Raw genomic sequence first — 18562 nt, 5'->3', positions numbered from 1 at the left:
TTTCCCCATGTAGTAAAATATATAGTTTATAAGGTATTGATGCTTTATCTTAGTTTAACAGCCAATCTCTAGGTATAAAATAAAGAGCTACAAAGATGTGAAGTACATGTACAATTTCTTCAAGTATTTTCAAGTATCCTATAGTCTCCTCACTACGGACAAAATTCATTTGACAATATACAGAAAATGTTAAATCTGAATAGTTTCACTGCAGAAATCTTAACATATGCATGAATTTAAAACACATAAAAAGTATGGGTCATCCAGCTACTAAGTCCAATTTGAACAGTTTGAAAAATACTCTTTGTAATGGAAAAAGTTGTGGAACAGTCTCCAGTTCATGAATATGTTTTCAGCTACAGAATATCAGGTGGTTAAAGTTTATGGCAGGTAAAGGCTTTTTTTTCCTTTTGTATAAACTTACCATCATAGTATTTGATTCCATTTAAACCAAACTTTGTTAATTTGCATTTTCTTTTTGTATAAAGTATCATTGTAGCATTAACCAAAGAAGGCTAAATAATTGATAGGTGATAGCCAAATTTTTCCTCTCAAATCAGGTATGATGAGCCTGTAAACATGTCTGGCTAGTTTAGCACTATGTACTTACTGCATGATGAACTGCTTACTTTTTCATCACTGCATTTCTCTCTTTAGAATGAATGTGTGCTGTTAAAAAGATTATCTTTTCTCATTAACTGTTACCAAAAAATCCCCACTGAACAACAGAACAGCACAGCCACACTAACTGTACCAACCAAACCTGCCCCCTTATTTTGGAAAAATAACAAGAAAAAAAGTTAAAACTGCATTACTCTGAACAAAGGGAGAAGGATTTTACAAAGCTCTGGATAAAAAGGTGCTGATTACACTCCTTGTTCCCATAAAGTTCAGCAGAATGGCATGGCAGGAGCAAATGCTGGATCCTGACCTTATCCTGTGGGACGGCTGCCAGAACAGCCATGAGAGAAGGGCGTGGGTTTGAGGTGGGATTGTGGCTGCTCCTACAGCCTGGGCTGTTCTTACTCATGGAATCTCTTCCCAAAATCCTGTATTTAATATCTTGCTCTTCCTTGGTTGCCTTTGGAGCTAACAAAACCAGCTTTGGTTCTGCTGCATCTCAGAACCTTCCACTGCGCCGTCAGTGGAGCAAATCCCTGCAGCCTTGAAGGGCACAGCAGAAAGTGCTTTGAACCCCAACAGGATCAAGCACAGGCCCCCTGTGAGAGCAAGAGGAAGGTCTATCTCAAACTGGTTTTTAATGTGGGAATAAAGTAACCTAGAAGGTGGAAGAGGATCTTTGTGTCTTCCCTTTGCACTGGACAGCCAGAACTCACTGATGGGCAGCACCATCCCCATGGGCCAGCCAAGGAGCTCACCCTGGGCAATCACCAAATCCCAGCCTCTGCCCATCCCAGCCACCTCAAACTCTCCTAATGAGGGCAAAACAATCCACACCAAAACAGCCATTGGGCCAATGGTATCATGTCTCACTAGGTAAATTTGTGTGAGGAAAAAAAAAAGATAAAAAAAGAACCTTAGTTCAGGGTAATTACCTCATGCAAATAAAATTAATCCACTCTTAATCCTATGAGATATATGGTTTTAACAGGATCAACTCAAATGTTAAGGTCAAACTATGGAATCTTCCTTTCTTACTTAATATTCCCTGTGAAATACACAGGCCTAGTAAAGTCATTGTCAAGACAGCTGAAACAAAAACAACGAAAGAAAACAAATGAACAAAAAAAAAAACCCAAAATAAAACAAAAAAAAAAATTTGCTATTATTAATGCATGAACAATTTAGGGCAGGTGTAAAAAGACTATCCTAACATATTAAGTTGAATATATGAAATTCTTAGAATGCAGTAAAACTGTTTTTTTATTTTTGCCCTTCCAAAGCAGGAAGAAAAATTTTAAAAGCACCAAGAAAACCAACCCTGCACACACAGGGTATACTTCTGTGAAATGCTCCTGTAAGCTGTGAAAGAATTTGCACCCACCCCATGTGAGGAGTGGCTCAGACATTGCCCTCACATCCTCCTAATGCTACTGTGAAATCAAAGAAGAATCTTGCTCTGATAAGTAGTGACAAAGGAACTTCTCAGTTTAATAATGAAATAAATAGGACAAAATTAAAAATAGTCAAAAATTTAATACATGTGCTATACTCATAAATTATGGAAATAAAACTATCACAAGATGTGACTAAGCTGTAGGTAAAGTAAAAGTGCTACAACATTGTATGAACCAAAAAACTCGGATTCTGTTTCTCCAAAGAGAGACAATACTGAGATAAGTTTATACAGTGGAGACCTCTTAAATACACAGCCCTGAACTTCTGTACAGTAATCTGTGATGCTGATAAATCAGCCTGTTCTTAAGTCACATATTCATTTCAAAGAGATTTTTATCAGAGGATTCAAATGAACAGAGATGCCTTTAGGCATTTGCCAAGTTGCAGATCTCCAATAAATTGAGCTTTCAAAATGTTTGTGTTTCATAGCAGAAATGGCCTAAACTTTCTTTGCTAAAAACAAAAGCATCCCAAATGAAGCAGACTGTGACAATGGGATCCAAGACATATGCACTCAAAAGGAAAAGAAAAAAACCTTAATACCACTGTCCTTTCAGAAACATTAAGAAATCCTTTTAGTTGTTAGTAAGGTATACTGTTATTACTTCAGATGGGGCATAAAGATTTTTATTTAGTCATCTGGCATCTGGGGAACTCATGTCCCTCTTTATTAGCAGTTAAGAGAATTACCAGCAGCAACCAGATACCAAGCTTCAAAAGGCTGGTTTAAGTGGAAATGTTGTGTTATGAACAATTATTCCAGGTTTTTCATTTAAGTGGGCTACACTGTAAATTCTGAATTGCAACATAATATAGCCAGTTGTATCATAGAAGACTTTTTTTTTTTAAAGACAAACTTACAAAACACAATGATAGGTTAAATAAATAAAAAACATCAGTTAAAAAACAGACTTAATTTCTTCTTCTGTGCAATTACGTACCAATATGAAAAATATTACTTTGATCTCTGGACATTTCACGGTTCAGTCTCCTGGATTTCACTAAAAATAATACTGACAGCAAAAATAAAGGAAAAAAATAATTGTTGACAAATCAGTGCTTTGGAGCTATTAAAAGCACAGATCAAATCTGTAGTTCCCTTGCAGCAGAACATGACCCAACACCTTAAAAATCAAACATTGGTAATAATGTTAATATATAAAATATTAGTTTAAAAACTATAGAATGACCTTCTCAGCAGAAATGGAGTGTATACACTGGGGTCTATGACATACAGCATATCTGAAGGCAAGTTCACAGAATGCTGAAAGGCTCACTGCACATTTTCTATGGCAAGGAAATACTGCAGCTTTAAAATAAGCTGCACAATACTCATCTCTATCTCTTTCACATGAAAGTGTGTAAAAAGCAAATCAGCAAATAAACTCTAAAATAGATTTATACCAAAATCCTCTTTTTTACATTGAGTTTACAGCTTCTATCCATTTGCCTGTACTATTTCTGGAGTTTCCTTCAAGAAAAGTCAAAGTTGCATTTCTGGGCCATGAACAAGTTCACGATACAATGTACTGGCAAGACAGAACTTTTGCATACTAACAAGATTCGCTCCTTGTTGCTTTTTGTTGTGTGTGTAAAGACAGTTTTTCCTGTGGGACAGGAGGTCAGATGTCGATTCCTTTGACCAGAGATGCCTCCAGGGTGATGTTGAACTCCTGCAGGGTCTGCAGCACCCGAATCAAAGAATTCACCAGCGTGTGATCCTTAATCAGGGCCATGTCCTCATACATCTGGGCTGTAATGGGGCAGTCTGCAAGCAGGGCGATCCAGTGGTGCAAAAGGTGGTCTCTGACAAGGGGCCAGTGGGCAGTTTGGGAATAAAAATAAAGCCAAGTTAATTTCACATGTGCACAGACATCATTTTAATTCTTTGCTTTAAGCAGACCTACCATGCTCTCCCCTTCACTTTATGAGACAGGAACTGGGGAGTAACTGCCCCATGTGCAACATCTTTTTCATTTCATTAAAATATCACTAACAGCAACAATTATAAAGAAGTTTTTTTGTACCTGGCTCCAAGACACACCAGCATCTGAAACTTGCCATCCTTCCCAATGTTCCTGGGGGTGTTGTTGATAGCAGTGATAAAGCGACAGAAATTCCTGGCCCTTGTCTGCCAGTTCTCCTCTGGGACCATCTCACTCTGCTCAAGGGTCTCATAGTATGTTTGTGCTTTTTCTAAAAAGAATGGTGGGAGATAATGAAGTTCCATCAGTGCATTTAGGAGAGAATTAAAATTGAAATGCCTAGGATGCATGAATTTCCTGAATCGTTACTTTTAGGCACTGCTTGTTTCAGTCCTGTATAAAACTGGGATTCCACTTCCTCCCCTCTGAACAGTGCTAAAGAGGTTCACCTATGTACTGAATGTGAGTGCAGTAAAATGATCATGTAAGGGGAACAGCAATGTTAATGTAGCTACTCAAAATATAGAAACATTATTAAAAATAACTGCTTTTTTAAAAATGTGTTTGTGAACTCAGTTGACTTATTTAGCTTTGTGTCAAGGGATCTAGACCATTGTGTGAAACACACATGCTTATAACACCTTTATTACAATGTCCAGTACATACAACAGCACTAAATCCATCTGCTGTGCTCTGAAAGACAACTCAACCTCTTACAAGTGTGATTTCTTGCTTTCTCTGTGCTCAATCAACAAAAAGCTTACCCCATGTCAATTCACCACCCTGTTTATGTGCCTCTTCCCCAGTAAGAAGGGTTGTTTTACACTGTTACTGCCAGAATGACAAAGCCCAGTTACTGCATTGAGTACAGTCAGCTTTGGCAGAGACAGGCTCTCTCTCTCTCTCTCACAGCAGCACAAGCAGGTAGGAGCTCTCATGGCCACTCAGCTGCTGAGATGCCTCCAAGAAGTCTGCCCTTCACACCAGCTGAGACACAACAGCAGTGATAAGGAGCACAGCTGGATGTGTTTCAGACACAAACAGGCTCTGGGATGTCAGCCTTCCACTCACCTAGAAAGTCCCAAATGAAGACGTTCTTGAAGAGTCTTGGTGATTTAAATCCATGCTGGAACACTTGCTCCAGAGCTGACACAAGTCCACTTTCTCCACACAGCAGCAGGGTCAGGCTGCCTCTCTGCAGCACACACAGAAAGCACACGCATTCATCACCTCACCTTGGGACTCTGGGACACAAGTGTCCCACTAAGTTTTTAAATAAACAGATGCCTAAAGTTCAAATCTGCTGTCAAACAGTGACCCTGAACAGGATGACTCAGTTCTTACAAGTCCTAAGCATTCAAAAATTGATTGACTTCTCTAAGAATGAGGCTGAGGAAAGCATTGTCAGGGCTTCATCATCATCATCAAACAAAGCCTCAAACAGGCCAAGACAATGAGCAGGTTTTACCTATAATAATTATCACTAAAGAAAATTAGGAAAATATTTTCCTCTTTTTTTAAGTAACAGATCACAGACCCAGTGTAGCATGTGCCTCTTATCAACAAAAACATTTATTGCTCAGTAAAAAACAAAGTCCTGCTTCAGCACATGATGGTAAATTCTATTCTGCAAAACCAGTGCATGACCACTTGAGATTATTACCAATGTGATCACTGACTAGAATTACACTGGATATGAATCTGTCAGGCCATAATGAATTCAGAAGTCAGGTGTTACAGGAATGTAAGAAAATCCTGACTGCCAAGAGCCATTCATCCAGACCCAGCACTGCTCTACACCTCTCTGGCTCACAAGGGCTGGACAGGGGCAGCTACTTAGGTTTGTTTCAAAAAATCACTGCTCTGTCAGCTGATCACATGTGTAATGCAAAACAATCTTGAAGAGCACTTCTGCTTCACTTTCTTGGGGGATGTGGGCGTTTTAGGGGTGCCCTTTGTTTCTGTCCCTTTTTTTAAAATGGCCCATGAGTTTTCGTGTTTTAAGTAGCAAGGAAAATGCAAAACAGACATTAAAAACCTACTTAGAACTCAATGCAGATGTAAAATGTCAGCTAATTCAGAACAAACTAAAAAGCAGGTAGTACTCTTTAGAGGGTATGGGTAGAATCCTTGGTAGGATTTGACTAACAGCACAATTTCCAATACCAGAATGTTAACATACAATTTACCAGCACGCTCCAGTTAGCAGCACCACACAGGTATTTGAGGCTGTACTACCTCAGTATCTCATTTTTGCTGCACTTCACGAATTCCCAAGCACATGGCTGTTCATTCAGTTTGGTAACTTCTACTATATATTCTCTCATGTTTACTATTCAGAGTTTTAGGACAGGAGTGCCATTACACAGACAAAAATCTCTCACCTCCTTCTCTGGCTTGTGGAAATGCTTGACAATACCATTAACAGCTTCACCAATAGCTTCTTGTATCTGACCAGTATTTAACTCTGCAAAACAAAAATATATCCAGTTACAGCTTCAAAAATTGTACCTTGTGTGTACAGCACAAAGCACAGCAGAGGAGCACAAATATAATTAATTCTGTTAAGGAAACAGTGCTGGGCTGTGGGTAATGGAAACCCAACTCTACTTTTATTTATTGTTGAGGAAGTAGGAATGGAGATGGTTTGGTTTTATATTGAAGTTAACACTGTGGTGTTTCAGAACACCAACAGTGGAAAGGGTTTTTACACGTTATGTGAATGGTCAGACCAGGACCCAAAGCTAAGAAAAGAAGCAGTGCTTTGCTCAGGACTGACAAACCTGGGCATCCTGGAAATACCTCCTGTGGTAGTTTTGCTGCAAACCCAAGTACGGCTGGGAACAAAGTAACCACCTGATTTATCAGGAATAAGACAACCACAGAACACTGACCTCAAGAGCAAACAAAGAAGTCTGTGAATAGAAACCACTAGCAAGATTCTTCATCCATGAAGAATAGACAGAGAAAAGGCAGCAAATTTCTACCTTCCTCTGTAGCATCCTTTCCACAGGTGAAGGACAATACAAAAAAACAGGAGCACAGACACATCTGCCACCCTTTCATATTTCAAAAGTTAAGTACACAGAACAGGATGCCCAGGATTGTAATTTGGAAGTTAGCTGGAGTTCAAGCAGGACACTGGGCTGAGTTTCACAGGTCCTCTCCAAACCCCAGTTGTGTTTGCAAGCCCTCAGGTGATGATGCAGAACAGAACAAGACAGGACAAGCCCCAGCACTCACTTGGCTTGTTGTTTGGTGAGATAGTGACAAATCTCCTGATCATGCTTGGAGACTGCTGCAGGGGAGGGGTCCGGCACTGCCGCTCGTCGGCCTCCGTGTGGGAAGTCAGCAGCTCTCCCACCAGGATCCTCTCCAAGCTGCCATCATCCATCCCCTTCCCCAGCCACCTTCCACAGGGAAACCTAGCAACACCAGGGAGATAAATGCATCAATCCAGATTCAATTCCATGCCAAAGACTTTCAGCTGCAGTTGCCTAAAGCCCAAATCCTGCTAGCATAGTTATTAGAAAGACTTCATTCATCCAGCACCAAGTAATAAAGTCTTGGCTTTGGCTTTTGCCAGCACAGGCAGCAAAAGTCAAACAGCTTTTCAGTTCCAAGTTTGTGCTGAGTGTTGCAGTAGATGATCCATCCACAAAGCAGATTTTGCCTGAGTCCCACATGTAGCATGATTTGAGGAAAAATGGGTAAGAGGGGAAATCCTACTACATCCCATGGATGGGTGAAGAAATGCACTGAATATGCTACATAGCAAGCCAGCTGTAAAAGAACCCCACAGCCCAAACATAGGCTTAAATGCCAAAGCACCAGTACTTCTACTGAATTGGGGTATTAAATCAGACACTAGAAAGCACACATGCTCATTTGCTCATTATCACTTCTTCTGAACCAATGTTGATGGCAGTTTAATCAGCTTAATTGGAAAACTGAACAGCATCCAAAAACAGAATCTTTCCTCTTCATTTAATTACAAATGAACTGGCATGGAGAGCTGAGTGGACTTGCCCACCAATTTGACATCAACATGAGCCTGACAGTTTCCCTAAACAAAGGACAGGGCATCAAACTATTCTGTATCTAACACAAATAAATTTAATTCTCACTCTAAGTTCCATTCCTTTACTCTCCCCATGTAAACACAGGTTTCTAACACTCATAAGACCTTGTGTTCCAGCTTGTGTCCAAATGTGTCTCTGTAACACCTGGAGTACCCAGTCCTAATATAAAATACCACCTATATTTGGTAAGCAGCAAGCTCTGACTTGCTGTTTCTTCCTTGGGCTCAAGGCAGATTATTTCTAAGCTGCACAACAGTCAACTCATCCTCTCCACCAACAGTCTGATATGAGACATGAGCATCTGCAAACTGCAAACCCTGTTTGAATTCAGAAGAACCAGGATTTGTTTAATGCCAGAAGCCAAACAATCTTTCTGTGCCTTCAGGCTGAGGCAACTGTAGACACAGAGTCCCAGGAGATCAGACCTTTCTAATCAAACAAGCCCTGCTGTGCCAGCTCCCTGCAGGAATTCTACTTACCCATATGAAATGTCAGGATGATACTTACTTGTAAGTATGCCCTGTTATTTCATTTCTGACCATAACATATTCCACAAGCCACTTGGCATACAGCCCTGAATTATCATGTCCTATTTGCACTGTGGTCAGTTTTCCCAGGTTCTGGCACTGCAAATTAAACGAAGAGTTTGTCAGAGGAAACTGAAAAAGAAAGCAGCATGTTGGGGGAATAAACTATTAGGGAAGGTGCTCAGACAGAAACTCAGCAATGTGGTTCCTGTTTCTGACTCCATGGTTGGTTCTGGGATTTTTAGTGGTAGGTGGCTTTATTTGGTTTTGTTTGCTTGTTTTGTTAAATACTGTTTTGATCGGCACAGAGCACATTAGCTGAACTAGATTCTTCAATTCAATTTCACCCAATGAACACAACACACATGCAGAAATCAGAGCAGAATCACTTCTTTGTTTCCCAACAGAAGAGGATATGACACCTCCCACAGTTGTAACATAAAGACAGTCTTGTCTATCCCTTGCACTAAGGAATTGTCAGTCATTTTACTCTGCATGTTATTAAATATAGGTCAAATGTGCTATGCAAAGGCACAAACTATCTGTGACAAGCCATAAAGATATTCCACATTCATTCCACAGGTGAAGGACAAGACAGAAAACACCACTGGACCAGGAGCACAGACACATCTGCCACCCTTTCAGCTTTCAAGGTGCTACAGCAAGCGGAGAATTTAAAACTGAACAAACAGAACACTCAAATCAGGCTTTGTATCAAGTAACACAAACCTCAAAAGTCATTTCCAATATGTTCCTGGGAATCTGCAGGACTCCTGTTTCACCCAGCTCCCCCGAAATACAGATCCAAGGATTGGCTGTGAACATTGAGCCACCGAGTTTCTTGCTGGGAACAATCAAAATATGGTATGGTATCACTGCAAACACAAAAGAAACAACACTTCAAAAATGAAGAAGAATAATTACGTAACCTCTTTAGTCAAGAAAGGAGCAAAAGATAAGCCATAAAACAGCACTGCAGCGCCATGAAATTAAAAGAACATCAGAGATCCCAGTTAATCACGCTGACACTTGCACACTAAGCACTGACTGACAAAGGGGAAGTGTACACATACACAGCAGCCACTAAGAAGCAGAGCTGACAGCAGAACAGTGTCAACTGAAGAAAGAAATTTGGATGGAATAATGCCTTCTTATGAGTGTAATCCCTTTTTATTTACCAACCTCACAACATGGCACAAAGACTTACTTATCCTCAGCTTAGTGACAAGGAAGCAAAGACATGATATTGCTGTACCCAGGAGTGCACTGTACAACTCCCCCAGGTCCCACTCAGGTTCTAACTGCAGCCTTTCTTCACAGGCATGGATGGCAGCAGCATTCACTGCCATGGCTGAACAAACCCAGTGAAAATACAGCATAATGCTGCACATTTCTCTCTGCCATGTCACTCTTTTTATACTAACTTTAGGATTTATCCATCTCTCAAAGAACAAGCAATTTTTTTCCCTTCTAAACAGCTCCACACATACGCTCAAGTGCTTTCTGGTCCCCTGGTTTTACCTGTGAGTGATTCCATGCAGTATCACCTGAGCTGCTGTCCCCTTCCTCTGACTCTCAAGGCATATCCTCTTCCACCACCCAGCATCTCCTGCCCAGCCCTCTGTTAACCAACCTTTTATAATAAAATCCAATTCTCTGAATGGTCACTGTGTTTCTTGGCTTTCTGCCCTTCTTTCACAGTGCATAAGCAGATTACAGTCAGGGCTTTTCAGATGAGGCATTTAATGCATTTCTCCCTGAGCATCTCCTCAGCTGTCAGTGCCCTTGAGAAAGCATTTGGTGGTTGGATTTTCTTAAAAGCCCAATGCTCACAGCATTTAAGAATGAATTAAAATGTTTCCCTTTTTATTTTCTGTGCTGATAGTCCTAAAGTAAGTGATTTAACTGCATCCAGCAGACCAGATTTTCACATTATCCAGAACTTGCCTGCAGACCAAAAGCTGTTTTGCTTGGATGTCTGTTTGCTTTGTCTTTCATACACACAAGTGTGAATCACAACACAGCACCAAGGGTAGCCTTTCACATATCCCACCCCCAATTTCATAAGCCTTGCTAAAGTCTTTCCTTATTTTGCCTTCCAGTGATGTCCTGAGGCAGTAGGCACACAGATCTTTGAGAACTCTGTAACACAGTTCAGTGTTATAGCTATTAACAATAGCTTAAAAGTTTCTCCAGGGTATCTTTTTAACAACCAGAAGAAAAAAAAATGCTGAGGAGTTCTGATGCAACCCTCAATGGGCATTTCATTGTTACCCCAAGCCCAGAGACAGGCATGCAGCACAAAAAATGAGGTTTGTTTTCTTTTAATTCCCAGCATGTATTAATATTCTTCATAGTGAACATCCCATACTATTATTATTACTTATTATTTAGTATCATGCAATCAAGCCCACCACAAAAATTTCAGTTGGGAACTCACCCCTAACAAAAATTATTAGAGCTATGTACTTCACTAAGTTAGAAACAAAAGTGACAGGGACAGAAGCTCCTGCCCACCAGAGAAGATCATGGAAACAGCAATACAGCACCCACAGATAGATCCCAGGGGAAAAAAGCAGAACCATTACATTAGGGCATGTTGCTCAGAGCTATTTAGAATTTTGGACAAGGACTCAACCAAATCTAGAAATCAGAGTTGCAAGGAAAGCAAATACTTACAGATTGTTGTGAAAACATTGGTGAAGCAGAAGTAATCCACAGCATTGAATGACAGGAGATGATACAGGAACTGCTCCTTCTCATCATCGCAGCGGAGGAACGCGTAACGCTTGTAGAGCTTCCTGACAAAGCAAAACACATAATCTGTCACAGCAACAAGATGCTCCCAGGGAAATGTTTTCTACTGTGCACATTTATTAGGTACATTGTGAATAATGGGCAAGCAGTTACAAATGAGGAGTGATACTGGGAGAGCCAAGAGTTTTCAGTGTGCCAAGATACACTGAGTCTCTGCAAGGCTGACATCTCCAAACTGAATCAGTCCAGCTGTCATTATCTTCCACCTCTCAAATGTAACATTTGGTTTAAGGGTCCTCTCCCATCCAAAAACACCCCAAGATGGAAGAAGGAATTTTGCACTTTCTTGAAGAATATTCTGACTTCTTTTGACCATGTAACATGACAGAACTGGAGAGTTTTCCTAAGTTAATTCTGAGCAGAGAGTGCCATGGGAGAGCTCTCCAGCACATGATGTATGACAGAAGACTGTTCTCAAAGGACATAAGGCAAGAACTGGGGCTATCTGTATTTGGCTATAGGTGATCACCCAGGGCCTACAACAACCTGCACATTGATCCAGGGAATAGTTCAGTGTTGATAGTACACAGCTCCTGACATAACCAAACTGACAGGCAAAGGTGGCAACCAAGAAATAATACAAGTGCTGGGCATAATCATAAAAGAAGAGCATGCCAAAATATATCAAAATCCAACTGATGCTGCAGGAATATCTAAAAACCCTCCAGAATGCAGGAATTAGGCACTAGAAATGCTGACCCAGCTGTGGACAGGTTGTTCCTGCCAGGAGGGCATCCTGACAACTCCCCTCAGTTTCAGGTATCAATTTACAAAAAAGTCAGCAAATCACAAGACAGAAACTTGCAAAACAAATCAATGATAGTCAACAAACAGGCATGTTCTCCCTCACATAACAAACCTGACACTAGAGACTGACAGGAAATGTTCAATGAAAATAAAGAGACTGAGCCTTAAATTAACCTGACCTGCCAGCAGCCACAAGACTGGCAAAACCACAGAAGTCTCACAAAAGGTGGCCATGTCTGTGTTACATTTGCACAATCTGAATCACATGTTTGACAGCCTGTCAGGGTATGTGCTGTCCTGTTTCTTCAAAGGACAAGGTTTCTCTGTTTCCCTGAGCACACAAAGATCTCAGGACATGTGATTTCTCCCTGCTCCCTTTGCAGACTAGAAAGAAACCAAACATGAAACATTTTCCTTATATTTGCTAACAAATGTCAAGTAAAGAGAATGGGATAATTAAAATACTTAACAGCTGCTTCAAGAGGGACAACACACAATCTTGTTAACTGTAAAATGGCAGAAGTTGCACCATTACTTTTAGTACCTCACTGAACTCGGCACTGTTTCCTCTAAAAACAAGTGGGGCACACTTTCAAACCACACTGCCTACAACAGCTCTCTAAGTAGGATATGTAAATATGCAGCACAAAGCACACAAGATTACAGAGAATTGATGTCATCCTGTACAAGTTGCTCCTTTGCTTGTCATTTTCATTTTAAACATACTTTTGCTGCAGTCTCCCTCTGTTCCAAAGAATTAGAATCTGCCTGATAGATGAAGAGAACACTGGCCAGTGTTAAAAGAGGTTTTTTTCTTCTCTTTTGTGGGGATACATGGAGTGTGGTGGTGTGTGGAAAGTCCTCTCACAGCACATGCTCTGCATGGGACAAGCAGTGCTAAATTTAACCTGATCCAAACTGTTGACTTCACTGGAGAGGCTTAATCTCAATTTGGACATACAGGCAGATTTATTAGCTGTCCTCTCTCCATCCTTCAGCTTTTCCTCATTCACTGAAGGCTACAGCTTCATCAGAAAACACAACATAATACAAAATAAGGTAAATCTCAAATAATTAGCTGTTGGGGTTCAGGGGGGTAGGGGAAGAAATTCCTTGGAAGATGGTGAGTGGAAGGAGAGGAAAGGAAAAGCAGACAGCATAGGTTAAGCTGTCTCCAGACAGAAGTTTCAATTAAAATTAATGACAATTACTATGGCTTTAATTCCCACACAGTAAACACTGTGTGTGATTATTATGAAAGCAATTCACCTTATGTTGCTGAGCAGGCTATAAATGTAAAAACACATGTCAAGAACTCCAGCATTGAATCCTAATTCCCAAATAACTCACACACTTAGAAGGCCAGTTTGTTCCATGCCTTCTGCACACTGCTAAGCAGATACAAAAATAGGCACACCTGGACTTCTGAAACCAAACAATTATATAGATTTTAACTTTTTTTAAAGCTTTGCCCAAGATAACCCATCTTACTTTGTAAGTTCATGATCTGAAAGCAACTGCTTCAGATGCCTGGAGAGCAATTTCTTCTCCATAGAGAGGCGAACCCAAGCTCTGGCCTTGCCAACATCTGTTTTGATCTCACTGATGTTCTGGATATGCCTGGAATTAAACAAAAAGACATGCTTGGTATTGTCAAAGCATGACAGCTCTTTTGAACCAAGCTCAGCTGAAGTTTCCCAAAGAACAGAAAATATCAGGTAAATTATAGAAAAAGAAACATAATCACCTTAATATTCAGCACAGTAAAAAAATCCCTGCAATCTAGCTCAAAGAGAATAAGAGCCTGAAAAGGAAATATCTGCAATGCAGTGCCCTATTTACAAAATTCTAAACCAGGCCCATTGTCTCACATGATTTAGGACTCATTCTGGACCTTATCACTGCAATATTTATGGCTGAATGCTTTGGAAAATTAAACACTGTCTTTGCATGCTCTGTAGAAGCTTTTCTTGCACACAAGGCACAAATGGTATATTTTAATAAGGCAGGCAAATCCTCAATTCACTCTTCCCTACTGAAAAAAATGGATGCTGTAAGGAAAAAGAAGGAAAAGACAATTCCTGCCAAGGTTGTTTCAGAAGTTCTGCATATTGCTTTTTCAGTGTACTGAAAAGAAGGCATTGGACAGTAGTTTTATTCACACTACAGTACTGAATGTTAGATAAACCCATTCTTTAGATCAAACAAGTTTTTTAAACTGCATTCTTCCCTAAGAAGTAAAAGTGGTCTCAGAGCTACACAAAGAACTCAGCAATGACTGGGAAAACACAAATACTACACCCACACCTCTGTGGAAATAAACCAATACACAAAATGTTAAAAATACGAAAACCTTGTCATGGTATTTGCATAATTTAATAGCTCAAACAATATAAAAACTCCTCAGTATGGAACCTGTTTCCGTAAAGGTCAATGAAAACACTGAACTATCTACTTTAAAACAGTTCAACGGGTTCCTTCCCCACAGCCCCTCCTGCTGCATGAAACACAGGATGGTGCAGACACAGAAACAAGACTGTAAATCTCAGGGGGTTTCTGGTTTGTTTAACAGCTCAAACTCACCTCATATCCTGGATGAGAGAGATTCTGAGAGGTGACATGGCTGGACTTGTATCAGACTTTCGTCTTTCTGAATCAAGAAGTATTCCTAGATTCAGAGGAAAACAATTTCTTATTAGCAGAAATTTATCTAAAGATTCTAAAATCAATATAAAAAAGAAGGTGAATTAATGCCAATTTGCACTCTTGTACTACTGGTGACTGTGAAGGTACTATAGTGTATTTCCACTCCAAATTACAAGAAAATCTAATTTGCTACACAGATAGTTCTACAGATCAGCATACACTGAGCACCAACCCATTACTGAGTGCAGGTTCAGCTGGAATTGCTATGACATCAAATTACTTAAGACATATAGTAATCAGGTATTGTTTTCTAAAGACTGCCCTGTTTTCTGGCTGTGTAGTAACCCCGAGTGGCACTGCTGACACCACAGAACAGCTCTGTGCTACTGAGCTATTACTTTGCACACTCCTATAGCACCACCACTTTTTAAATATCACATTTTGGGGTTTTCAAGCAATATTATTACTCTTATCTTTCAAATTAAACTCCAGAAGTTCCATGTTAAATACAATCCTTGCCCTCAATAACAAGTTAGAAAGAAAGGAACAGATTGTGCTTTATTCTGATACACAAAACAACTACGGACTAAGGGACATTCAGGAGACCTTAAAATTTCCAAATCTATGGTTTTGCTTGCTTACAGGATCTTGTGCACGTTACTAATACTCAAATCTTTGCTTACAGCAGCTTTAAAAAAATAAAAGGCACCCACTGCCTCCCCCAAACCTATTGCTCTCTCCAAATTTATATCCTATGCCCTCACCTGACACAAGAAGTAATGCTTACAAATTACATCAATAATCCTAAAAACATATTATCAGTGGATCTTATGCACAAAACTGATTCTACTGCAACACCTGATGCAACAAAAATTAAAATCTGTTTCTTCAGCTGAAGTTTTTAACAGTAAGCCTCCTGTTCAGTTGTTTTTCAAGCCATAATGTAAAACTTCAGGGTGTACAGCACAAATCTCTGTGCTTGCACTGTTTTCCACCCTGACCCATAAGATCATTTTGCTCTGCAGTCATACAGGGCCTGTGTGTCTCATGGAGGATGATTTACCAGAGCAATCCATTTCAAAGCATCAGCTGTTTCTGGGTTTCTGACTACCATGGTACTCAGATCCAGACCCAAACAAGTGGGCACAATACAAACCAGTTAATTTCCCATAAAACATACTGAGACAACACACCAGGCCCATATTAAACCTGTAGTAGCCATAACACTTGATTCAGTGATATGGAGTGAAGGGTATTTCCAAGGGAAAAAAACTGTTTGGTGTAAATCTGCAGGCAGCTCTTACTTACAGCTTTTAATCATATTCTTCCAGCAGATGCCAATCTTACCTGAGGTACTGAAGCTGCCTGATGTGGTTCTTCTTTGTCTGTTCTCTAGGTAATGTAACAGATGAGACCACAGAGCAGACTTTCCCTAAAATGAAAAAATATTAGTTAAAGAAATCACTACCAGCTGAATTAAAAAAAAAAAAAAGTCTGAAACATGATTGAAAGTACCAGCCATGACAAAAACTTTCTTTAAAGATGTTTCTACCTATAAACTCAATGATAAAAACCAAAAATAAGACAAAAGTGGGAGGAGCTTGGGAGCTGTAAAGAGGCTGAGAAGGAAAAGCAAGAGTCAGACTATGGGATCTAATGATTCTGGTAACAGGAAAAAGTCAATGGAACTTCTTCCCTCTTAGTTCATTACCATACAAGAGAACACTCAAAGGCTTGGAAAATGCTGTGGAGTTTCAAATCTGAGTCTGTGACCTGTCCTGTGGGTCTCTCCCTGCCTCTCCAGAGTAAATGACAAGGGACACAGAGCCAGCCTGAGACACCCAGGCCAAGCCCTGCTCCCCTCAGGGTCATTCAGAGCAAAGGATAAATGCTGCCCATTTCTACAACCTCAAAAGATTCCCCTCAATTTCATCAAGCAAAGCACCTGCATAATCACAAACACAGTAAAATATCCCAAAATAAAAGCAGGACAGTGAAAGCTTATCAGCAAAAATACCCCAGTTCTACACACTGTAAAACCAACTTAAAAGTTAAAATTTGGGATGTAGTATTTAGGCCAAGATAAATCCATCATCTGAAGTTAAAAAGAGCACTTTGCTCATTATGTTGCTTTCTTAAACCCCTGGTGGCTTAAAGTAGAGAGTGAGAAAATCTTTTACTGGGCAGCTTCATCTTCACTTGGATTCATCATAAAATAGTTCACATAATAAACCATAAGCTTGCAAACCTGCAGAAAGGCAACAGTAAGCAAACAGAGGCTCTCCAGCACATCAATTGGAATTACTGGCAGATAATTAGTATTACTTATCTTCCTAAAGTACTGTATTAACCTGAAATCCCAGTAAAGATCTAGCAATTCTGCATTTCAGAAAAGCTGTCATATTATGAGGCCATATTTTTATTTACAGCTTTGTGCAGAAAGAAGCCATGACTGTAAAGCAACACTTGTCAATTCCACACTATCAATTTCATCTAAAATTATCTAAGTGCCTTCCCAGAAGTGCAGTAATGATAGTTCATCTTTAATTTTTTCTTTTTTTAACTATATTCAAAAATCTCTAACCATTTCCATGCTATAGCTCCCTGCAGCTGACATAATGAACTATTGATCATGAGGGATTATTCCAGATGTGGCACGCCTCCAGAAGAATAAATCCTAGACTGTCTGTAACATCTGTGATGACAAAAATCTATTAAAAATATGCATTCGGTGGTGAAGATATAAAAAAATCCATTGTGCTTTGTGTGTACCTGACAGATCCAACAGGGAAAGTCAAAATTCCAAGTCTTATTATAAACAGATGAAAAAGAGCATGAAAATACCACCCAGCAAAGAGTTACATCCAGAACTGTCTTTTCTCCCAATAAACACACACATGCACACACAGTCTAGTGTTCAGCAACCAGCTGCCATGGCAAGGAGAACTGCAACAGATCACAGAAAGCAGCAACAAAGGGTCCTGCAGCAAAGTGATGCCAACAACCATGATGGATGTGAGGACTCATGCAGTGTCTGCCCGCTACTCCAGCACCGTGGACCTCTCCTTTAACTTCACCAAATAGCAATGATGAGGCAAGCTGGATCTATAGGGAGAAGGAAGACAGCCTAAGGAAAGTAGTGGGATAGAGAATGGGCAAGGGAATAACCAAGGCCTTCTGAAAGTCCAGACTGCTTCAGCCATTAGATCCTGCATCACAACTGCCCCGCGTCACTCGGGACAATGGAAGGCATGGATTCCCTTTGCAGGTGGAAAAATCAGTAGGTAGCTAATGTAGAACTACTGGGTTCATCAGCAGGGAAGAGGGAGAAGCAGGGATGGGTGGAAGGAAAGCCATCCTCATTACTATGGTCAGTTGAGAAAGAAGAGTCTCCCTTGGCTCATTATTGAAAAATGGAATCAAATCGATGTATGAAACAGCAGGCTTTTGCATATTTCATAAAGGCCAGAGCACACAGAGAACTGGTGGTGCTTTTTTACTTTTGATTTTTTTAAACTGTGGATCATACTGTGAGATACACTGCACTTCCTCCATCAGGCCTCTATTCTATTCCACCACTCTATCTATTCCAGCATTCAGCACTGCTTGCCAACATCTGCAATCAATCCAAAGCATTAACCTTATGAAGGGTTGGCCGTCTGCTGCTCTGAAAGGCCCAAACCTGGCTTGAGGCAGAGTAAACTGATGCTCTGTCTTCTAAGACGAAAGCAGTACAGCT

The 18562-nt window shown here is 40.2% G+C and overlaps 1 protein-coding gene across 2 annotated transcripts in view; it reads right to left on the bottom strand.

Annotated features, from left to right (window-relative positions):
- DENND5A (DENN domain containing 5A) overlaps window positions 1-18562 on the bottom strand; it is a 64339-nt gene continuing 45777 nt past the window's right edge. For both annotated transcript variants that reach the window (XM_058806481.1, XM_058806483.1), the window contains 11 exons: window positions 16171-16255; window positions 14761-14845; window positions 13669-13797; window positions 11293-11414; window positions 9343-9488; window positions 8594-8712; window positions 7248-7429; window positions 6389-6471; window positions 5076-5199; window positions 4107-4275; window positions 1-3885 (listed from right to left, as the gene is read on the bottom strand). In XM_058806481.1, coding sequence (XP_058662464.1) covers window positions 3702-3885; window positions 4107-4275; window positions 5076-5199; window positions 6389-6471; window positions 7248-7429; window positions 8594-8712; window positions 9343-9488; window positions 11293-11414; window positions 13669-13797; window positions 14761-14845; window positions 16171-16255 — 1428 coding nt within the window. In that variant the 3' untranslated portion in view covers window positions 1-3701. The remainder of the gene's footprint in view (window positions 3886-4106; window positions 4276-5075; window positions 5200-6388; window positions 6472-7247; window positions 7430-8593; window positions 8713-9342; window positions 9489-11292; window positions 11415-13668; window positions 13798-14760; window positions 14846-16170; window positions 16256-18562) is intronic.

This window comes from Ammospiza caudacuta, chromosome 6 (assembly GCF_027887145.1).
Source record: "Ammospiza caudacuta isolate bAmmCau1 chromosome 6, bAmmCau1.pri, whole genome shotgun sequence".
Lineage (NCBI taxonomy): Eukaryota > Metazoa > Chordata > Aves > Passeriformes > Passerellidae > Ammospiza > Ammospiza caudacuta.
The sequence above is the reverse complement of the archived record's forward strand: the minus strand, read 5'-3'. Positions and strand labels throughout refer to the sequence as shown.